The following is an 18,135-nucleotide window of genomic DNA, read 5'->3' as shown; positions in this document are numbered from 1 at the left end:
ATGCATTCTTATAGTACCAATAAATACATTTCACTCTGTTTCTGAGCAAACCAGCTATGTCTGGTGAGTTTCATTCATTTGCTCCTGGGAGGGTGCAAGTATTTCCCCATCAACCTGTGCCAGGCTTGCTTGGTTCTAGAAATAAAATAACTAAAATAATATTTTCATACAAAAACAATTGGTCAGAAGTTCAGTCTTTGAGTGTGTGAATTCATTTGCTGACATGTCCTCTGATACTGCCTTACTGCTCGACCACACTACCACAAATAGAGAGGAAGGTTCTATCTAATTTTATCTTTGCCTACCTTTGGGGTACCACTGGACTCTGTGCACACTATACCTCACTTTGGTATAGTATATACAGAGCCAGCTTCCTACACCCGGTTCTAATCTCAATTTAAAACCCATATGTCTCCTCTACACAAATTGTGCTCTTTTTAACCACCTCTTCCTGGGAAACCTTTCCTTTTGTTTTCTCTCCTAGACATTTAGTCACTGTTTACTCTTTGGTTCTGCATTCGTTTAGCAGTGGAAATACTGATCTTACAGGTACAGGTTACTCTTTGCCTGGTTGCTCACCAAATCACATCTTTCTGTCCTATTTCATCTCCACTGGCTCCCATGTCACCACTATAATGTTTTTACGACTTGCCACATTACCTGAAATGGCTAAATACTTACAAGTATATTTGACTATATGTAGTTGAATATTGTAGCCCAGTATTGACTTCTGTAACTCTTTGGTATGAACATTTAATTCACATTGGTTTTCTTTATTGTCAATATCTCATGCTTACTACGGTAGTTTGATAGAGACGGTTTCCTTATTTCTGACTATATCTCCTGTGGAGCGTTCTGTAACCATATCTCTGGGATTCTGTAGCGCTATACCAAGAGCTATAAATAATGTAAAATAAAAGAGACTTGAAAATTGTGCTAGTAGTTGCATTTAATTTAAGTTTTTAAAAGTAAATTTGAAGCTAGTTTCATCCTCTTTAACAAGAACCTGTTCATTTTAGAAGATCACTATATCTGAGTTAGTGAAAATAAGCAAGGTGTCCTCTTAGGAATTTAAGGTGTGTATGATTTAAATTTCGAGGAAATCTTATTTTTTTTCAAAATATTTTTATTGTTTTTCAAAAGAAACATACATAGAGTAATACTGTACCAGTCCAGAAGGTGCGTTTAAGTATTAAAACAAGTAATTATTATCACACTTCAAAATCATGAAAAAAGTCCCAAAGAAAATCTTCGAGAAGTATGATGTGCAGTTCTTTTCTTTTATTCAGTCAATTCATCAATGTCAGCCAACTCGACAAATAGGTAATACAATTAAAAGCAGGCGCATTTCGTCCTCATCTGAGACATCATCAGGGCTGTAAAGTAAAGAATATATAATCATAATCCAAACATACAAACAAACCTCACAAGAAACATATATTAAAACAGAAAGTTGATTTCTAACATTAAATCTCTGTCTTAGTAGATCCCTCAATATCAGTTTCCCTATATTGGGAGAGTCTAAGGGTAGCATCTTAAATCTATTCATATATGTTCAAAGTATGTATAACAAGCTAGGCCCTATGTGAAAAAAAAACAGGAATAAAGACCACGTGATCTCACCTCCAACTAATTTGAATCCACAGGTCGATATCTGCCCTTGAGTCTTATTTCTGTTTTAACCAATCGGTCCCAAATGTGAAAACTCTCTGCCCAAAACAAAAATTATAAATAACATGTCCTAAATTCACTTGATGGACTCAGCATCTCTATAACTCTACTCTAATAGTATCACCGTAATCAAGCGATGACTGAAAACCCTTAGCTCACCTTAGTTAATGTTCGTTCACTTTCCAACACCTGAACCGTATCTGTGAGCAAAGAATTCCTTCTTAGTACCCAAATCTGATACTCATCTTCATCATGTACACAAAACTTTATGTATACAACAAGAGTGAATATTAGTTGGTTTACATCCTACTATTACTACAGCAATAAGACCTCTATACATATCCACCTCTGACCCCCATCAGCTCACCTTATAAGCACTTCTTATTCAAAAATCCAAGGCTAACTCCATATTCCAGTCGCTCAAATTCTTAGAGAGCTTGATGTGAAAGCATCTGGACAGTACTCTTTCTGAGGTCCCCAATTCTTTCCCAGAATTTCATATATCTACTGTAACAAAATAACAAAGATACTTTAGTATAGTAAAAAAAAAGCCACCACCTATTCTTCGCAGCCTCTGTCCAATGAAGTCTAAAAACAACCTTTCCTCTTACCATTTTAATCCAGAATATCGCCGCGTTTCTTGCTTCCGGCTCGATAAATCCGGAATAAGTAAAAATGACCGCCACACTAACTTTTAAATTCCCCTTTAACCAATCACAATAGTACACCCTAACATTGCCCCTGATCCTCCAATCACCGTAATACCTCTATTAAGGGTCTACATATTTCCTCTCTAGTCCGCTACCGTCAGATAGCTGCACTAGTACTGTGCAGGTCCATTACGTATACCTACTTCTACATCCTGAATTCCTATTCAAAACACAGGTTCCCTCTCTGCTCCGCCCGTGTGTTTTCCCTCCCATTAGTCCTAAAAAACATATATTGAACCATTCAGCTTCCAGAATTAGTAGCAGCTACGATTCTTAACGCATAATTGACTCACGAAGTGAGACTGTCTTCCTGTTTAAGAAAAAGACATCGCTATTGTTTATGACCGGCGTCACCGATAACTTGATTACATTCCATCCTACTGGAAATAGTCCATGATGAATGCACTGCCAATCAGCGTGTTCGTGTCAGAAAAACAGACCAATTTTATATGCCCGAGATACAACCACACATAGGGTGGTGTGCTAAAACGCCCTAATGTGCGAAATATGTTAAATCTTAAATTAATCAAAAAGAAATGGGGGCTAATGTCATGGTATGTTATCTTACAGTCATATCACAAATCCACAGGTAATCAACTGCTCCAATGAATGGCTAAATTTAATGTATTACATTGGTCAAAATCCTCGCAAGAAATTAAAACATACTGAACCTTTATTGCCAATGCTGTCATTACCAATAGTAGTATCAACCCTTCCATATGAAAAAACTTTTCCAAACTCATCTATTTTACTCATACTAAGATATCCACATTTTCCCAAGTACTCATCACCCTGCAAAGGGTGATCGGCTCATATTATCTGAACCAGACAACCATCTTAAAAACACCATTCAATAGTACTTTTTACATCTAACAACCATAGTTCCTATAAGCTGTTGTTCCCCGTCACCCTATCCAAGGTAATCGTCTCCTTGACTCTGCTCAGACAACATCTCCTCATCCCTAATCTAGACAACACACCTGGACGTTATTCAAAACTTCTCATTTAAACAACATAGCAGCACTAGTTGTCTTAAAAATTAGAGTCCCCCTGACGCGTGGACCTTCATGTCAGAAAATAATGTAGTTCTGAATCGGTTTTCAAACCTTGTGTGACAGTTTTACACTTACTGATCCATCTGGCTTCTGGTTGTCTGATCCTTAATTCCCAATCCCCCCTCTGATATTAGGGATCACATTCTGTATACCATGAAACCTGAACTCTTTCCGAGTACTATGTTGTGCCTCCGTATGTACATACAGTGGTGATCTAATATCTTGATTGATAACTGCACATCTGTGTTCCTGAATTCTAGTTTTCAAGCTCCTTTTTGTACTTCCAATATAGACTCTTTTGCAAGCACATATAATAGCATAAATGACTCCCATGCTGTTTCAATTGAGAAATTCATTGATACAATAGCGTTTAGCACTATTATACATAGTCTTATTAGTACCTAAACAACACACATTGCAGGATCCACAAACATAAAAACCTTTTGGAAGCTGTGGTAGCCAAGTTGAATTAGCTGGACTAATAGGTCGAACATAATTTCTAGACACCTTTTCTTTAGTAGTCGAACATCTTTTATGAGTTACCACTGGTCTTTCTCCTACGAGCACCAACAGGCCAGGTACCTCCTTCAATAAATTACATTTTTTACCAAGTGCTTTGATAATCATATCCTTTTATACACAGTTGTGACAAAAGTTACACGCTTTTTGGATTCTGTGTTCGTCTTTCGTACCAAAGTTGATTCTCTTTTGATTTTTAACACCCTTTCCTTCGCTTTGACCAGGTTACTAGTCCTGTAACCCCTCTTACTTAGTCTGCTTTGAAGATGGTCCAGTTCAATTCTAAAGTCACGATCTAAACTGCAGTTCCTGCGTACTCAAATCATTTCCCCATATGGGATTCCTGTGATCACTGATGAAGGATGGAAACTATCAGCACGTAATATTGAATTAGTAGCCGTACTTTTCCTAAACAATTTACTGCTAAACCCATCTCTGTTGACACTTAATTCCATGTCTAAGTATTCGATTTTCTCGGTAATGTAGTTAATAGTGAATCTAACATTAAAATTATTCTGGTTAAGGTAGCTGAAATATTCCAGTAGCTCTGTCTGAGAGCCTCTCCAAATCATCAAAATATCGTCGATGAAACGGGCCCAAACTAGGACAAAATCTGTCCATCTTGAGGACCCCCTGCCCCAGGCATGTTCACTCTCAAACCAACCCATAAAACGGTTGGCGTAAGAGGGAGCCAAGCTGGAGCCCATCGCCGTCCCTCTCACCTGATGGTACCATTCATCCTCGAATAAAAAATAATTATTCTTCAAAATTAGAGCGCTCATTTCTACCAGCATTCTGGAGTGATCTCGTAAAATGGCGCTGGGACTGCCTAAAAAGTGCGTAAGTGCCTGTTCACCTCTGTCATTATTAATGCAAGTGTACAATCCAACTACATCTAGGGTAACCAATATCATTCCTTCCTCCCATTTAAAATCCTGTAATATATTCAAGACGTCCATGGTGTTGTGAATATAAGATGGTAGATTTACCACTAAAGGCTTTAGAAAGCCATCTACGAATTCACACAAATGTTCCGTTGCACTCCCATACCAGAAACTATCGGTCTCCCCGGGGGGTCTCATTTGGATTTGTGTATTGTTTAAGGAACTTGTCTTGTGAACTAATACTGGGAGTATCTTTTCTTACTGTTGAGCTGGCTGATCTACCCAGCTGAAATACCTCAGCGGCCAATGTGTCTCTATCATCATCCATTTCCATGCCCCCATGCTACACCAACCCTATGAATACAAGTAAAATCTTGACAAGACAATGAGGGTCAACTACTGTGTGCACTGGAAAGCTATTTGTTGATAATCCACAACCTATTTATTTACTGTGAACATGCTCAACTTCTAGCGGTTCATTGTCACCAACCACTCCTCACATCATATACACTAGTCCAGAAGGAGTTTTTAAGTATTAAAACAAGTAATTATTATCACACTTCAAAATCATGAAAAAAGTCCCAAAGAAAATCTTCTAGTAGTATGATGTGCAGTTCTTTTATTTTATTCAGTCAATTCATCAATGTCAGCCAACTCGCCAAATATTTAATACAATTAACAGCCGCCGCGTTTCGTCCCCCAACCGGGACATCATCAGGGCTGTAAAGTAAAGAATATATCATCATAATTCAAACATACACATCCAAATAGTACATTGCAGTTTAACCACATATACATCAAAAAGAGCGGATGGTATCAACTCGAACATGCAATCTCTACTCTGCCTATTTAACAATATAAGCACCCTATTCATAAGCCTGCACAGTTAGCCACACCTAAATTCATAATGTGGAGAAACAAACCTCACAAGAAACATATTTTAAAACTGAAAGTTGATTCCTAACATTAAATCTCTGTCTTAGTAGATCCCTCGATATCAGTTTCCCTATATTGTGAGAGTCTAACGGTAGCATCTTAAATCTATTCATATATGTTCAATGTATGTATAACAAGCTAGGCCCTATGTGAAAAACCACCAGGAATAAACACCCCGTGATCTCACCTCCAACTAATTCGATTCCACAGGTCAATATCTGCCCTTGAGTCTTATTTCTGTTTTAACCAATTGGTCCCAAATGCGAAAACTCTCTGCCAAAAACAAAAATTATAAATAACATGTGTCCTAAATTCACTTGACGGACTCAGCATCTCTATAACTCTACTCTAATAGTATCACCGTGATCAAGAGATGACTGAAAACCCTTAGCTCACCTTAGTTAATGTTCATTCACTTTCCAACACCTGAACCGTATCTGTGATCAAAGAATTCCTTCTTAGTACCCAAATCTATTACCCATCTTCATCATGTACACAAATCCTGCTGTATACAACAAGAGTGAATATTAGTTGGTTTACATCCTATTATTACTACAGCAATAAGACCTCTATACATATCCACCTCTGATCCCCATCAGCTCACCTTATAAGCACTTCTTATTCAAAAATCCAAGGCTAACTCCATATTCCAGTCGCTCAAATTCTTAGAGAGCTTGATGTGAGAACATCTGGACAGAACTATTTCTGAGGTCCCCAAGTCTTTACCAGAACTTCATATATCTATGAAGTTCTATGTCCAATGAAGTCTAAGAACAACCTTCCTTCTTACCATTCTAATCCAGAATATCACAGCGTTTCTTGCTTCCGGGTCGATAAATCTGGAATACGTAAAAATGACCGCCACACTCACTTTTAAATCCCCCTTTAACCAATCACAATAGTACACCCTAACATTGCCCCCGATCCTCCAATCGCCGTGATACCTCTATTAAGGGCCTACATGTTTCCTCTCTAGTATGCTACCGTCAGATAGGTGCACTAGTACTGCGCAGGTCCATTACATATACCTACCTCTACATCCTGAATTCCTATTCAAAACATGGCGTTCCCTCGCTGGTCCACCCGTGTGTTTTCCCTGTCATTAGTCCTAAAAAATATATATTGAACCATTCGGATTTCATAATTAGTAGCAGCTACGATTCTTAACACATAATTGACACACAAAGAGAGACTGTCTTCCTGTTTAAGAAAAACACATCGCTATTGTTTATGACCTGCGTCACCGATAACTTGACAACATTCCGTCCTATCGGAAATAGTCCATGATAAATGCACTGCCAATCAGCGTGTTCGTGTCAGAAAAACAGACCAACCGAAAGTGTTTACCACGCCGCTTCCGTTCTACCTTGTGCCACAGAATAACACCACCACTTCTTCAACCATTCAATGTTAAAAACATAACTTCTACTTCCAAACCAGTAATGCTGCATTCCTTAACCCAATATTCACCTGTCCGACGAAACTATCCTCTTGTTAAGGAAACCCCATTACTTCATCACACCATCAACTATGCAACGAAGATTCCAATGTCCTACCCAACCGGAAATACTGCCAATAAGCATATTCATGTCAAAACCACTCCGACAACATTTACCTCGCTGCTTCCAATTACATTATACATTGTGACGTCAGTATATCTCGACAGAAGTATTGATTAAAGATGACTCTAGAAAAGTCGGACTCATATTTTGTAAATGAAACAAAACCGCCTCTGTTGCATGGACCCAACACAAACAATGTGCAATATCCCAAAATCTTGAAATTCACTGGCGGTGTCTTATGAAGCCCAAAGGCAATTATATATTCTAAAACCTCAGCAATCATCGATACAGACATCCCCGCTAGAATTGTCACAGTGACACTCTTTATACTCATTTGACTTAGTCTGCTTTGGAATTGTGTATTTTTGGTAGAGTGTAAATAAAGGGGGAGGTCGGGTGAATTACATTCAGATATTTATATTCTGCCTCATCAATTAATCCCTCCTCCTTCCAGGAGTACAATCTCTCCGAAATACATCTTATCATTTCATTAATTGGATTGCCCAATATTTTGACATAGCAACTAGAGTCACTTAACTTAACTCTCTACTACTCCCTTCCTCTCCCCGACCCTAGACATCTCCTCTATTACTCCACCTATCTATCACAAATCATGTTGCCTCCTCCCATCCCAGGCCTCGTGCACCAATCTACATTCTGCTCTCCTCTGCTGTGCCCGCTCTCCTTTCATCCTCTTCCGCCCCTTCCATTGTCCACTGCCATACCTCTATATGGTCTCCATCGATGCACTGTTCGAGGCCGCTCCCTGAGATCATGTATGGTCCAGCTCTAAAAGAATGAAGTGATGATGGTACTGGTAACATTAGATTGGAAGGACAGCAGCGACTTTGGGACCTCAGAAATAGTACTGTCTAGATGTTTTCACATCAAGCTCTTTAGGAATTTTAGCGACTGGAGTATGGAGTTAGCCTATGGAGTTAGCCTTGGATTGTTTAATAAGAAGTGCTTATAAGGTGAGTTGATAGGGATCAGAGGTGGATATGTATTGAGGTATTATTGCTGTAGTAATAATAGGGTGTAAACCAAGTAATATTCACTCTTGTTGTATACAGCAGGATTTGTGTACATGATGAAGATGGGTATCAGATTTGGGTACTAAGAAGGAATTATTTGATAACAGATACGGTTCAGGTGTTGGAAAGTGAACGAACGATAACTAAGGTGAGCTAAGGGTTTTCAGTCATCGCTTGATTACGGTGATACTATTAGAGTAGAGTTATGGAGATGCTGAGTCTGTCAAGTGAATTTAGGACACGTGTTATTTATAATTTTTGTTTTTGACAGAGAGTTTTCGCATTTGGGACTGATTGGTTAAAACAGAAATAAGACTCAAGGGCAGGTATCGACCTGTGGATTCGAATTAGTTGGAGGTGATATCACGGGGTCTTTATTCCTGGTGGTTTTTCACATAGGGCCTAGCTTGTTATACATACATTGAACATAAATGAATAGATTTAAGATGCTACCCTTAGACTTTGGATGTAGCTCGATGTAGCTCGAAGAGTATTGGAGTGTAGAGAAAGACCTCACTTGGTACCAACAGACTTCATCATTAGCTTATTGGAAATAGCGATGAATAAAACATTTTTTGTTTTCCAAAATCAGTTTTTTTTAATCAAACGAAGGGCGTGTGTTGGACCCGTCTGCTTCTGTTTATGTTTATGTTTATGAAATTTGTATTGCGCGCAAATACCCGAGGGTGTCTCGGCGCAGATCGGACTCCTGAGATGAAGCTGCCTTATAATTATTGGTCAAATAACCAAGTTTTCAGGAGTTTTCTAAAAATGGTAAGGGTTGGACTGGTTTTAATGAGCAGGGGAAGGGAGTTCCACAGCTTGGGGTTGGCAACTAGAAAACGCCTGTCTCCCCAGCTGGCAGTCCTGGTACGCGGGACAGCAAGAAGATGGGTGCTAGCAGAGCGAAGATGTCTTTGTGGGGCATAAATACGAAAGGCATCTTTGAGGAACCTTGGTCCGGAGTCATGAATAGCTTTGTAAGCAATGCAAAGAGCTTTGAATTTTATTCGATTCTTAACTCTTAGCCAGTGCAAATGGCGTATAGCCATGGTGGTTGAACGACGACTGGGGATGTTAAGCAAGATTCTGGCCGCTGCATTTTGCACGGACTGCATTTTTGCTAAAATCTGTTCCTGTGTGCCAAGAAAGAAGGCATTGCCATAGTCCAATTTTGAAAAGACAAGGGTGGTAATCAAAGTTTTCCCAGCTCCTGCCGGGAGGTACGGCAGCAGTTTTCTAATTTTTCTTAGCATGAAAAATGATGAAGAGACCACCTTGTTCACATGGTGTTTGAACAGCAATTTATTATCGAACACAACACCGAGGTTTCTGACCTTGGCAACCGGGGTCGGGGTGGGCCCATTTCACTGGGCCACCAGTTGGAAGACCATTCTGGTGCACGGTTGCCAAAGGTCATAACCTCGGTCTTGTCCGAGTTAAGTTTCAAGCAATTACTGGACATCCATGAACTGATGGTCCTCATTCCTTCCTGAAATCTTGCAGCCACAGCTGGCCCGTCTTTGTGTATTGCCAACACCAATTGGGTATCATCCGCATAGGTGGTTAGGCGGAGATCCTGAGCTTTAATGACTCTCGCCAAATCTGCCACATATATATTAAATAAAGTGGGACTTCTGAGAGTCCCCTCACCACTATAATTTCTTTTGTTCCCCTGTACTTCCCAAAATTTGTCACTTTTCATTTGTCTACCAGGACCGTTTTGTGTGTTGTTTCATGGGGCTAGGTGTTCCTTAACACCCAGTTGCTCACAAGGTTTCTGGCACCTATGTACAAGGCGCCTGGAGAAACCTGTGGCCATTAAAACTGAGGTTGGCAACCTGTGTGTGTTTAACCTTAAAATGGTGGACACATATTTTCCTCATGAGAATGACTCCCATTGGAGCCTCCTTGAACGCTGACCTTCTGAGGTTTTGGCGCCCTTTGTGGTTGGCGCGCTTTCCTGACAGGAATTCTTAAGATTTCTTCAGATACACAAAATGGCCGCTCCAGAGCCCCAGTACGGTGGCTGTGAGTGACCATAAGACACCTCAGAATGTGTCAACCCATTGACACAGCCAGGGAAGGTTCTAGAACCTTCTGGCTGGTGCCAGTACCTCAGGGCTCTGGCTATATAAAGCCCAGACCCTGGCGGCCATTTTATTGAAGAGAGAGGGGAGTTGATTAGACTACTACACCTAGATGCTGATAGCTGCTGAAGAGGTGTGACCCCTATTCCTGACTTGACACCAGAGAAGACACCTGCCCTGCTTACCCTTGAGGTGGCTGAGAGAACAGGCAGTAGTGTGGCAAGGGTTAATATTGTGGATACTGACTGGCGTTCCAGTCAGGCGTAATTTTGAACCCTTGCGCCTACAGCGCCTGCCCAGCTAGCACCTCTGTGCCCCAGAAGACTGTGGCCGTGTTTGTGTGCCTCCCCGCCCCCCCGGTGGCGTCAGACTGAGGAAGAAGTCGGGTCGCGAGGCGTGTGCCCGATCGCCGTGACCTTATCCTGTGCCCCCTTCACGTGTAGCGCCAAACGCGGGGGACTCGGACGTCTCCGAGCCCCACCAGCGTTGCGCGCTTCCTGGTTGGTGCCCAAAGTGAGAAGGTGAGGTGGTGCGCCGGGGCGGGGAGAGGCCGGCCTTTACTGGGCGGGATCTGCGTTCCTGCCCTTTCCGAGACCCGGGAAACTGTTGCCGTGGGCGGGACCAGCCCCCGTGTGAGGAAGTTGGAGGGAGGTCCCGGGAGCCCGTGAATTCCCTGATGCTGGCGTAGGAGAATACTGTGCCCGACTGAATCGCTAATCGATCCAGCCGTTGTGAGGAAATCTGATTCCCCTGTTGGTGCGCCGCGGTAAAGTGGAACTGTGCCCGACATTGAGTTAAGTGAGCGCTGAAGGCAAGAACCCCTGTGTGCGGCCGTTCGTCCGTCCAGCGACGTCGAACTGAGCCGCCTAGGAGCCCGCAGTATCACTGCAGGCTCGGGTCAACCCCCACCGGCAGCGGACATCCTTCCCCGGTGGCCGCGTAGGGCCGAATGAAGGACTTACTGGGTTTCCTTGTTTTTCCATTCATACGCGCATAGTTCCCGAGTGAACTAAAAGGAGTCCCCGCTCACCGTGTGACCGCAGGCAGTCCTCAGAACTCCACAAGTACTGTAAACAACCATTTACTAAAAGTGTGTTACTTACCAGAGTCAACTGCATGACTTTCTCTAATTGGTGGCAGCGTTATTAAAATGGAAATGTGGCTTTGAAGACTAAATGAACTAGAAAGTAATGCGCTATGTACAAGTGGTATTTAATTCATGTAATGGTGACAGTTGAGCCTACTATTTAATCTATTTATTGAACAGAGCTAATCTCAATATTTATGCAATACCAGTATTCCTGAATTCCTATGTATTGTATTTATTCCCTGTATTTATTCTTAACCTGAATCCCAGAGTTTTGTGAAAAGTGAAATGTAACTGTGCTTTCCAATTGATCCCTATTCACAAGCAGAGAACTTTTACATAAATGAATCGTATTTTTCTACAGCAGTGGTGTGGTGTCCTTCTTTTTAGTGTGACTGTGCAGGGGGTTATTATTGGGTCAGAGCCGGCTTAGCACTACAGCCTTCACTGCCTTGACACTTGAGCCAAGCTACCCCCCTTTGTGCTGGGCTTGCCCATCGCAGGTCCAACATAAAATTGGTGCTCAGCGGGTGGGATTGCGAGCCGTGCTTGTTCTGTACCCCATAATAATTCAGTGTGCGTCACAGGTACACACCCGGAGTTTTCTCCCAGCGGCCCTCTGATTTAACATTTAGTTTTTTTCAAATTCTCTTCTGGAGGTGGGTGGAGGTGACCCTCAGAGTCTCATATCCTTATAACCTACTTTGGGGTGGTTGTCCACACTTTTCACTGACAAGACGGAATTCGAAATGTCAGAGCTGGAGACCTATACTGTGACACAGCTAAAGGATTTCTGTCAGGAAAGGGGAGTGTTCGTTAGGCGAGGGGCCAAAAGAGAGGAGCTCCTTACTAGTCTGCGAGCCTGGGTGGAAGCACATCCGGAGGGAACGGTAGAGGAGGAGGAGTCAGACAGAGGTACTGTCATTGAGGTAACTGCAGAATGTCCCCTGGGGGTGGGTGAGATGTCAATCACCCCAAGGTAGCCTCACGGGAGGGCAGCAGTGTATCCTCAAGAGGGTTGTCAGAGACCGAGTTAGCCGACAGGAGAGAGGAGAGACAGTTCAGATGGGAGTTGGCCAAGCTGGAGATGGAGGATAGGAGAGAGAGAGAAGGGAGGAGGATGGAACATGAGCTCAAGCTACGAGAGCTCGACCTCCAAGCCCGTAACATCACTCCGCGGGGTGTCGAGTCAAAGGAATTTGTCAGCGAGCCCAGGCCTCATTTACCCAAGGACGTGGTCGCCAGTTATACCGCTGGAGACGACATAGCCAAGTGGCTGACAGCCTATGAGATCTCCTTAAGAGCCCATGGGATCCATGAGAAGCATTGGGGTGGTGGATTGTACCGCTACATGCCTCCGACAGGTAGGGTTGCCCTATTGGCCCTAGACCGGGAGGAGCAGGTAGATTAACCCGCCATGAAGGTGGCGCTCATCAGAAAGTTTGGGTTGACCCCAGAGAAATCCCGGCAGAGGTTTAGGGGCAGCCACAAACTGAGCTCACAGAATTGGGTTGACTTCCTGGATTATGCCAAGAAAGCCCTAGATGGGTGGGTCGAAGGTAGTGAGGTGGAAGACTATCGAGGGTTGTACGACCTAATACTCAAGGAACATCTACTCGAGAAATGTCTTCCCGAGCTGAGGCAACACCTGGTAGACAGCAAACTTACTTGCCCCCGTAAGCTTGCTGAGGAGGCGGACATTTGGACAAGTACCCGAGTGTCCACCAGGGGGACGGGAGGAGATTCTCAGAAGTCCGGACAGGGCGCTCCCCAGAAGAAAGAGGGGGGAGATAATAAGAAAAAGGAGTTCTCCAAAGGCCCCCAAAATAACTTTAAGGGGAAAAGTTCCTTCTCCAACTTTAAGGCTAACCCGCAGAAGCACCCTAATCCTGGCCAGAGTCAGCAGCCAAGGGTTGTCCATTGCTTTGAGTGCGGTGGTGTTGGAAATTATAAGGGAGACGTGAAATGCCCAAAGAGACCACCCCCTCCCACTGGAGGAAAGGCCCCGGGAGTTGCTAGTGTAGTGCTCGGGGAGGAGATGCCCTTAGTTAAGGGGAGGGAGTGGGCGGGAGTCACCTTAGTGTCCCTGGGTGATCGGGAGATGGTTCCAAAGATCCAGGTGCCCTCAAATACTACCAAGTATGGGCAGTGGGTCACCATCAATGGCCATAGAGGGGAAGCTCTGAGAGATACAGGAGCCAGTATGACTATGGTAAGGAGTCATCTGGTGTCCTCAGAGCAGGTAATTCCAGGCGTACTTCATCCAGCCGCGATGGCTGACGGCAGAATGGGCCACTATCCTGTGGCCGAGGTTCCCTTTGAGTGGGGTGGGGTTGCAGGTTCACTTCGAGTTGCCGTAAGCCCCGCCGTGCCAGTTGATTGTCTGCTGGGCAATGATATGGAGCACAATGCTTGGAAGGAGGTGGAATACCGGACTCATTCTGAGATGCTGGGTACACCTGATTGGGCCTGTGTGAGTACCAGGTCTGCGGCTGCTCGGGAGGAGAAGTCGCATGGGTTGGAGCCTGGAACAATGGCCCGCCCAGCTGCTGATGAGGGAGCATCTCGAGGACAGGAGGAGCCTGCCTCGATGTCCGTGCCCCGTGAGACGGATAGGCCACCTGTGGAGGTGGACCCGGAGTCCGCGGAGGAGGACATGGTTCTGATGGAGGACCTACCTATCCCCGCTGAGTGGCGAGTGGAGGGAGGACCGTCCAGGGAGGAACTAAGCAAGGGACAGAGGGAATGTCCCACCCTCGAGGGTCTAAGGCAACAGGCTGAAGCCCAGGCAGCAGGTAACGAGTCTGGGAACTATCGTGTTTACTGGGAGGAAGGTCTCCTCTACAGTGAACCCAGGGCGCCAGTGCACGGACTGTCACGGGCCCTGGTAGTCCCACAGTGTTACCGAGCCTTCCTATTAGAGTTGGCTCATGAGATTCCCTTGGCAGGACACTTGGGTCAGGACAAGACCTTTGTCCGGCTTGTCCCCCACTTTTATTGGCCTCGAATGAGGGTGGCGTCCGACACATACTGTCGGTCGTGCGTGTCATGCCAAGCCAGTGGGAAAACAGGGATGAAGCTGAAGGCTCCCCTGGAACCACTTCCCGTCGTTGGCACCCCCTTTGAAAGGGTGGGCATCGACATTGCTGGGCCCCTAGATCCACCGACATCATCCGGTCACAGGTTTATCCTGGTACTGGTGGATCACGCCACAAGGTATCCAGAGGCAGTTCCTCTGAGAACCATTACTGCACCGGTAGTGGCGAAGGCCCTGATGGGGATCTTTACCAGAGTGGGATTCCCCAAAGAAGTTGTGTCTGACAGGGGGACCAACTTCATGTCAGCGTATATGCGGGCAATGTGGAAGGAGTGTGGAGTGACCTACCGGTTCACCACTCCTTATCACACACAGGCCAATGGCCTCGTGGAGAGGTTCAACCAAACCTTAAAGGGTATGATCAGAAGTCTACCCGAAAGCCTGCGGAGGAAATGGGACGTCCTCCTACCCTGTTTGCTCTTTTCCTACAGGGAAGTGCCACAGAAGGGAGTGGGCTTCAGCCCCTTCGAGCTTTTGTACGGGCACCCTGTACGTGGACCTCTCAGCCTGGTGAGGGACTCCTGGGAAAAGTCTCCCCGGAAAGTTCCCCAGGATGTGGTGAGCTACATGCTGGCCTTCCGGAGCCAAATGGCTAAGTTGTGGAAGAAAGCTTCTGACAACTTGGAAGCCAGTCAAGCAGTCATGAAAGCGTGGTATGACCACAATGCTCACCCAGTGGAGTTGGAGCCTGGACAGAAGGTGTGGGTGATGGAGCCGGGGGAGCTGAGTGCTCTCCAGGACCGTTGGACAGGCCCCTATGAGGTATTGGAGAAGATGGGCAAGTCTACCTATCTGGTGGACGTAAGGACCCCTCGGCATCCGCATCGGGTGTTACATGCCAATCGCCTCAAGCCCCACTATGAGAGGCCCAAAGTCATGCTGATGATGGTGACTGACGGATCGGAGGAAGAGGACACTGAGCCTCTCCCCGACCTCTTTGCGTCTCAAGAAAAGGATGGGTCAGTGGAGGGAGTAAAACTCTCACCATCCCTGACTCCTGAGCAGCAGGGGGAATGTCGCCAGGTCCTGGGGACATTCGCTCCGCTGTTCTCCCTTGTCCCGGGTAAGACCCATCTGTGTACCCACGACGTGGACACAGGAGACAGCCCACCTGTGAAGTCAAAGTCTTACCGGCTGTCTGACAAGGTGAAGGCCAGTATCCGAAGCGAGGTAGCTAAGATGCTGGAGCTAGGAGTCATTGAACCTTCAAGCAGCCCTTGGTCCAGCCCGGTGGTTTTGGTACCCAAAGCTGCCCCACCTGGCACCACACCAGAATTACGATTCTGTGTGGATTACCGAGGACTCAATTCGGTAACGAAAACTGATGCTCATCCGATCCCTCGGGCGGATGAATTGATTGACCGGTTGGGAGCTGCCCAATATCTCAGTACCATTGACCTCACTGCAGGGTACTGGCAGATTCCCATGACTGATGGAGCCAAGGAAAGGTCAGCCTTCTCCACACCTGATGGACACTTCCAGTTCTGCGTTATGCCTTTCGGGCTCAAGAACACTCCTGCCACTTTCCAGCGGCTGGTGAACACGATCCTCACCGGGATGGAGTCATTCTCTGCTGCTTACTTGGATGACATAGCTGTCTTCAGTAGCAGTTGGGAGGATCACTTTCAGCACTTGCAAGCCGTTCTCCAGGCCCTGGAACGGGCTGGCTTGACGATCAAGGCCAGCAAATGTCAGATTGGACAGGGGTCGGTAGTGTACTTAGGTCACTTGGTGGGCCGGGGAACGGTGCAGCCCCTTCAGGCGAAGATTGAGGCAATCATGGCCTGGAAACCCCCCAAGACCCAGACTGAGGTCCGAGCCTTCCTGGGCCTCACAGGTTACTACAGACGGTTCGTGAAGGGGTATGGCACTATCGTGGCACCCCTTACAGAACTCACGGCCAAAAAGCAACCCAGGAGAGTCATCTGGACGGAGGCTTGCCAGCGAGCCTTCGACACTCTGAAATAAGCATTGTGTAAAGCTCCAGTCCTGAAGGCTCCAGATTTTTCGAAAGAGTCCATTGTCCAGACAGATGCATCCGATATTGGCATTGGGGCGGTGCTATCGCAACTCAATGAAGAGGGTCTGGATCAACCCGTGGTCTTTCTGTCACGGAGACTGCTTCCCCGGGAACAGAGGTGGAGTACCATTGAGCGGGAAGCCTTTGCGGTGGTCTGGGCACTGAAGAAGCTGCGACCATACCTGTTTGGTTCGCACTTCCTTGTTCAGACGGACCACCGACCCCTTCGCTGGCTCATGCAGATGAAGGGGGAAAACCCCAAACTGTTGAGGTGGTCTATCTCCCTACAGGGAATGGACTTTCGGGTGGAACATCGGCCCGGAGTTGACCACGCCAATGCAGACGGTCTCTCCAGGTATTTCCGCCTTAGTGTTGAGAACTCCCAAGGGGTTGGGTAGCTCTCCCCACTTTCAGCTGGGGGGGACGCGTGTTGGACCCGTCTGCTTCTGAGAGTCCCCTCACCACTATAATTTCTTTTGTTCCCCTGTACCTCCCAAAATTTGTCGCTTTTCATTTGTCTACCAGGACCTTTTTGTGTGTTGTTTCATGGGGCTAGGTGTTCCTTGACACCCAGTTGCTCACAAGGTTTCTGGCACCTATGTACAAGGCGCCTGGAGAAACCTTTGGCCATTAAAACTGAGGTTGGCAACCTGTGTGTGTTTAACCTTAAAATGGTGGACACATATTTTCCTCATGAGAGTGACTCCCATTGGAGCCTCCTTGAACCCTGACCTTCTGAGGTTTTGGCGCCCTTTGTAGTTGGCGCGCTTTCCTGACAGGAATTCTTAAGATTTCTTCAGATACACAAAATGGCCGCTCCAGAGCCCCAGTACGGTGGCTGTGAGTGACCATAAGACACCTCAGAATGTGTCAACACATTGACACAGCCAGGGAAGGTTCTAGAACCTTCTGGCTGGTGCCAGTACCTCAGGGCTCTGGCTATATAAAGCCCAGACCCTGGCGGCCATTTTATTGAAGAGAGAGGGGAGTTGATTAGACTACTACACCTAGATGCTGATAGCTGCTGAAGAGGTGTGACCCCTATTCCTGACTTGACACCAGAGAAGACACTTGCCCTGCTTACCCTTGAGGTGGCTGAGAGAACAGGCAGTAGTGTGGCAAGGGTTAATATTGTGGATACTGACTGGCGTTCCAGTCAGGCGTAATTTTGAACCCTTGCGCCTACAGCGCCTGCCCAGCTAGCACCTCTGTGCCCCAGAAGACTATGGCCGTGTTTGTGTGCCTCCCCGCCCCCCCTGGTGGCGTCAGACTGAGGAAGAAGTCGGGTCGCGAGGCGTGTGCCCGATCGCCGTGACCGTGACCTTATCCTGTGCCCCCTTCACGTGTAGCGCCAAGCACGGGGGACTCGGACGTCTCCGAGCCCCACCGGCGTTGCGCGCTTCCTGGTTGGTGCCCAAAGTGAGAAGGTGAGGTGGTGCGCCGGGGCGGGGAGAGGCCGGCCTTTACTGG

The 18,135-nt window shown here is 45.9% G+C and overlaps 1 protein-coding gene across 1 annotated transcript in view; it reads right to left on the bottom strand.

Annotated features, from left to right (window-relative positions):
- Nucleotides 1-1,138: 1,138 nt before the first annotated feature.
- NT5DC1 (5'-nucleotidase domain containing 1) overlaps nucleotides 1,139-18,135 on the bottom strand; it is a 1,533,630-nt gene continuing 1,516,633 nt past the window's right edge. The window contains exon 13 of the mRNA XM_078648807.1: nucleotides 1,139-1,376. Within this exon, the coding sequence (XP_078504933.1) occupies nucleotides 1,333-1,376 (44 nt within the window). The 3' untranslated portion in view covers nucleotides 1,139-1,332. The remainder of the gene's footprint in view (nucleotides 1,377-18,135) is intronic.

This window comes from Lissotriton helveticus, chromosome 6 (genome assembly GCF_964261635.1).
Source record: "Lissotriton helveticus chromosome 6, aLisHel1.1, whole genome shotgun sequence".
Taxonomy (NCBI): domain Eukaryota; kingdom Metazoa; phylum Chordata; class Amphibia; order Caudata; family Salamandridae; genus Lissotriton; species Lissotriton helveticus.
This window is presented reverse-complemented; position numbering and strand designations above follow the sequence as displayed.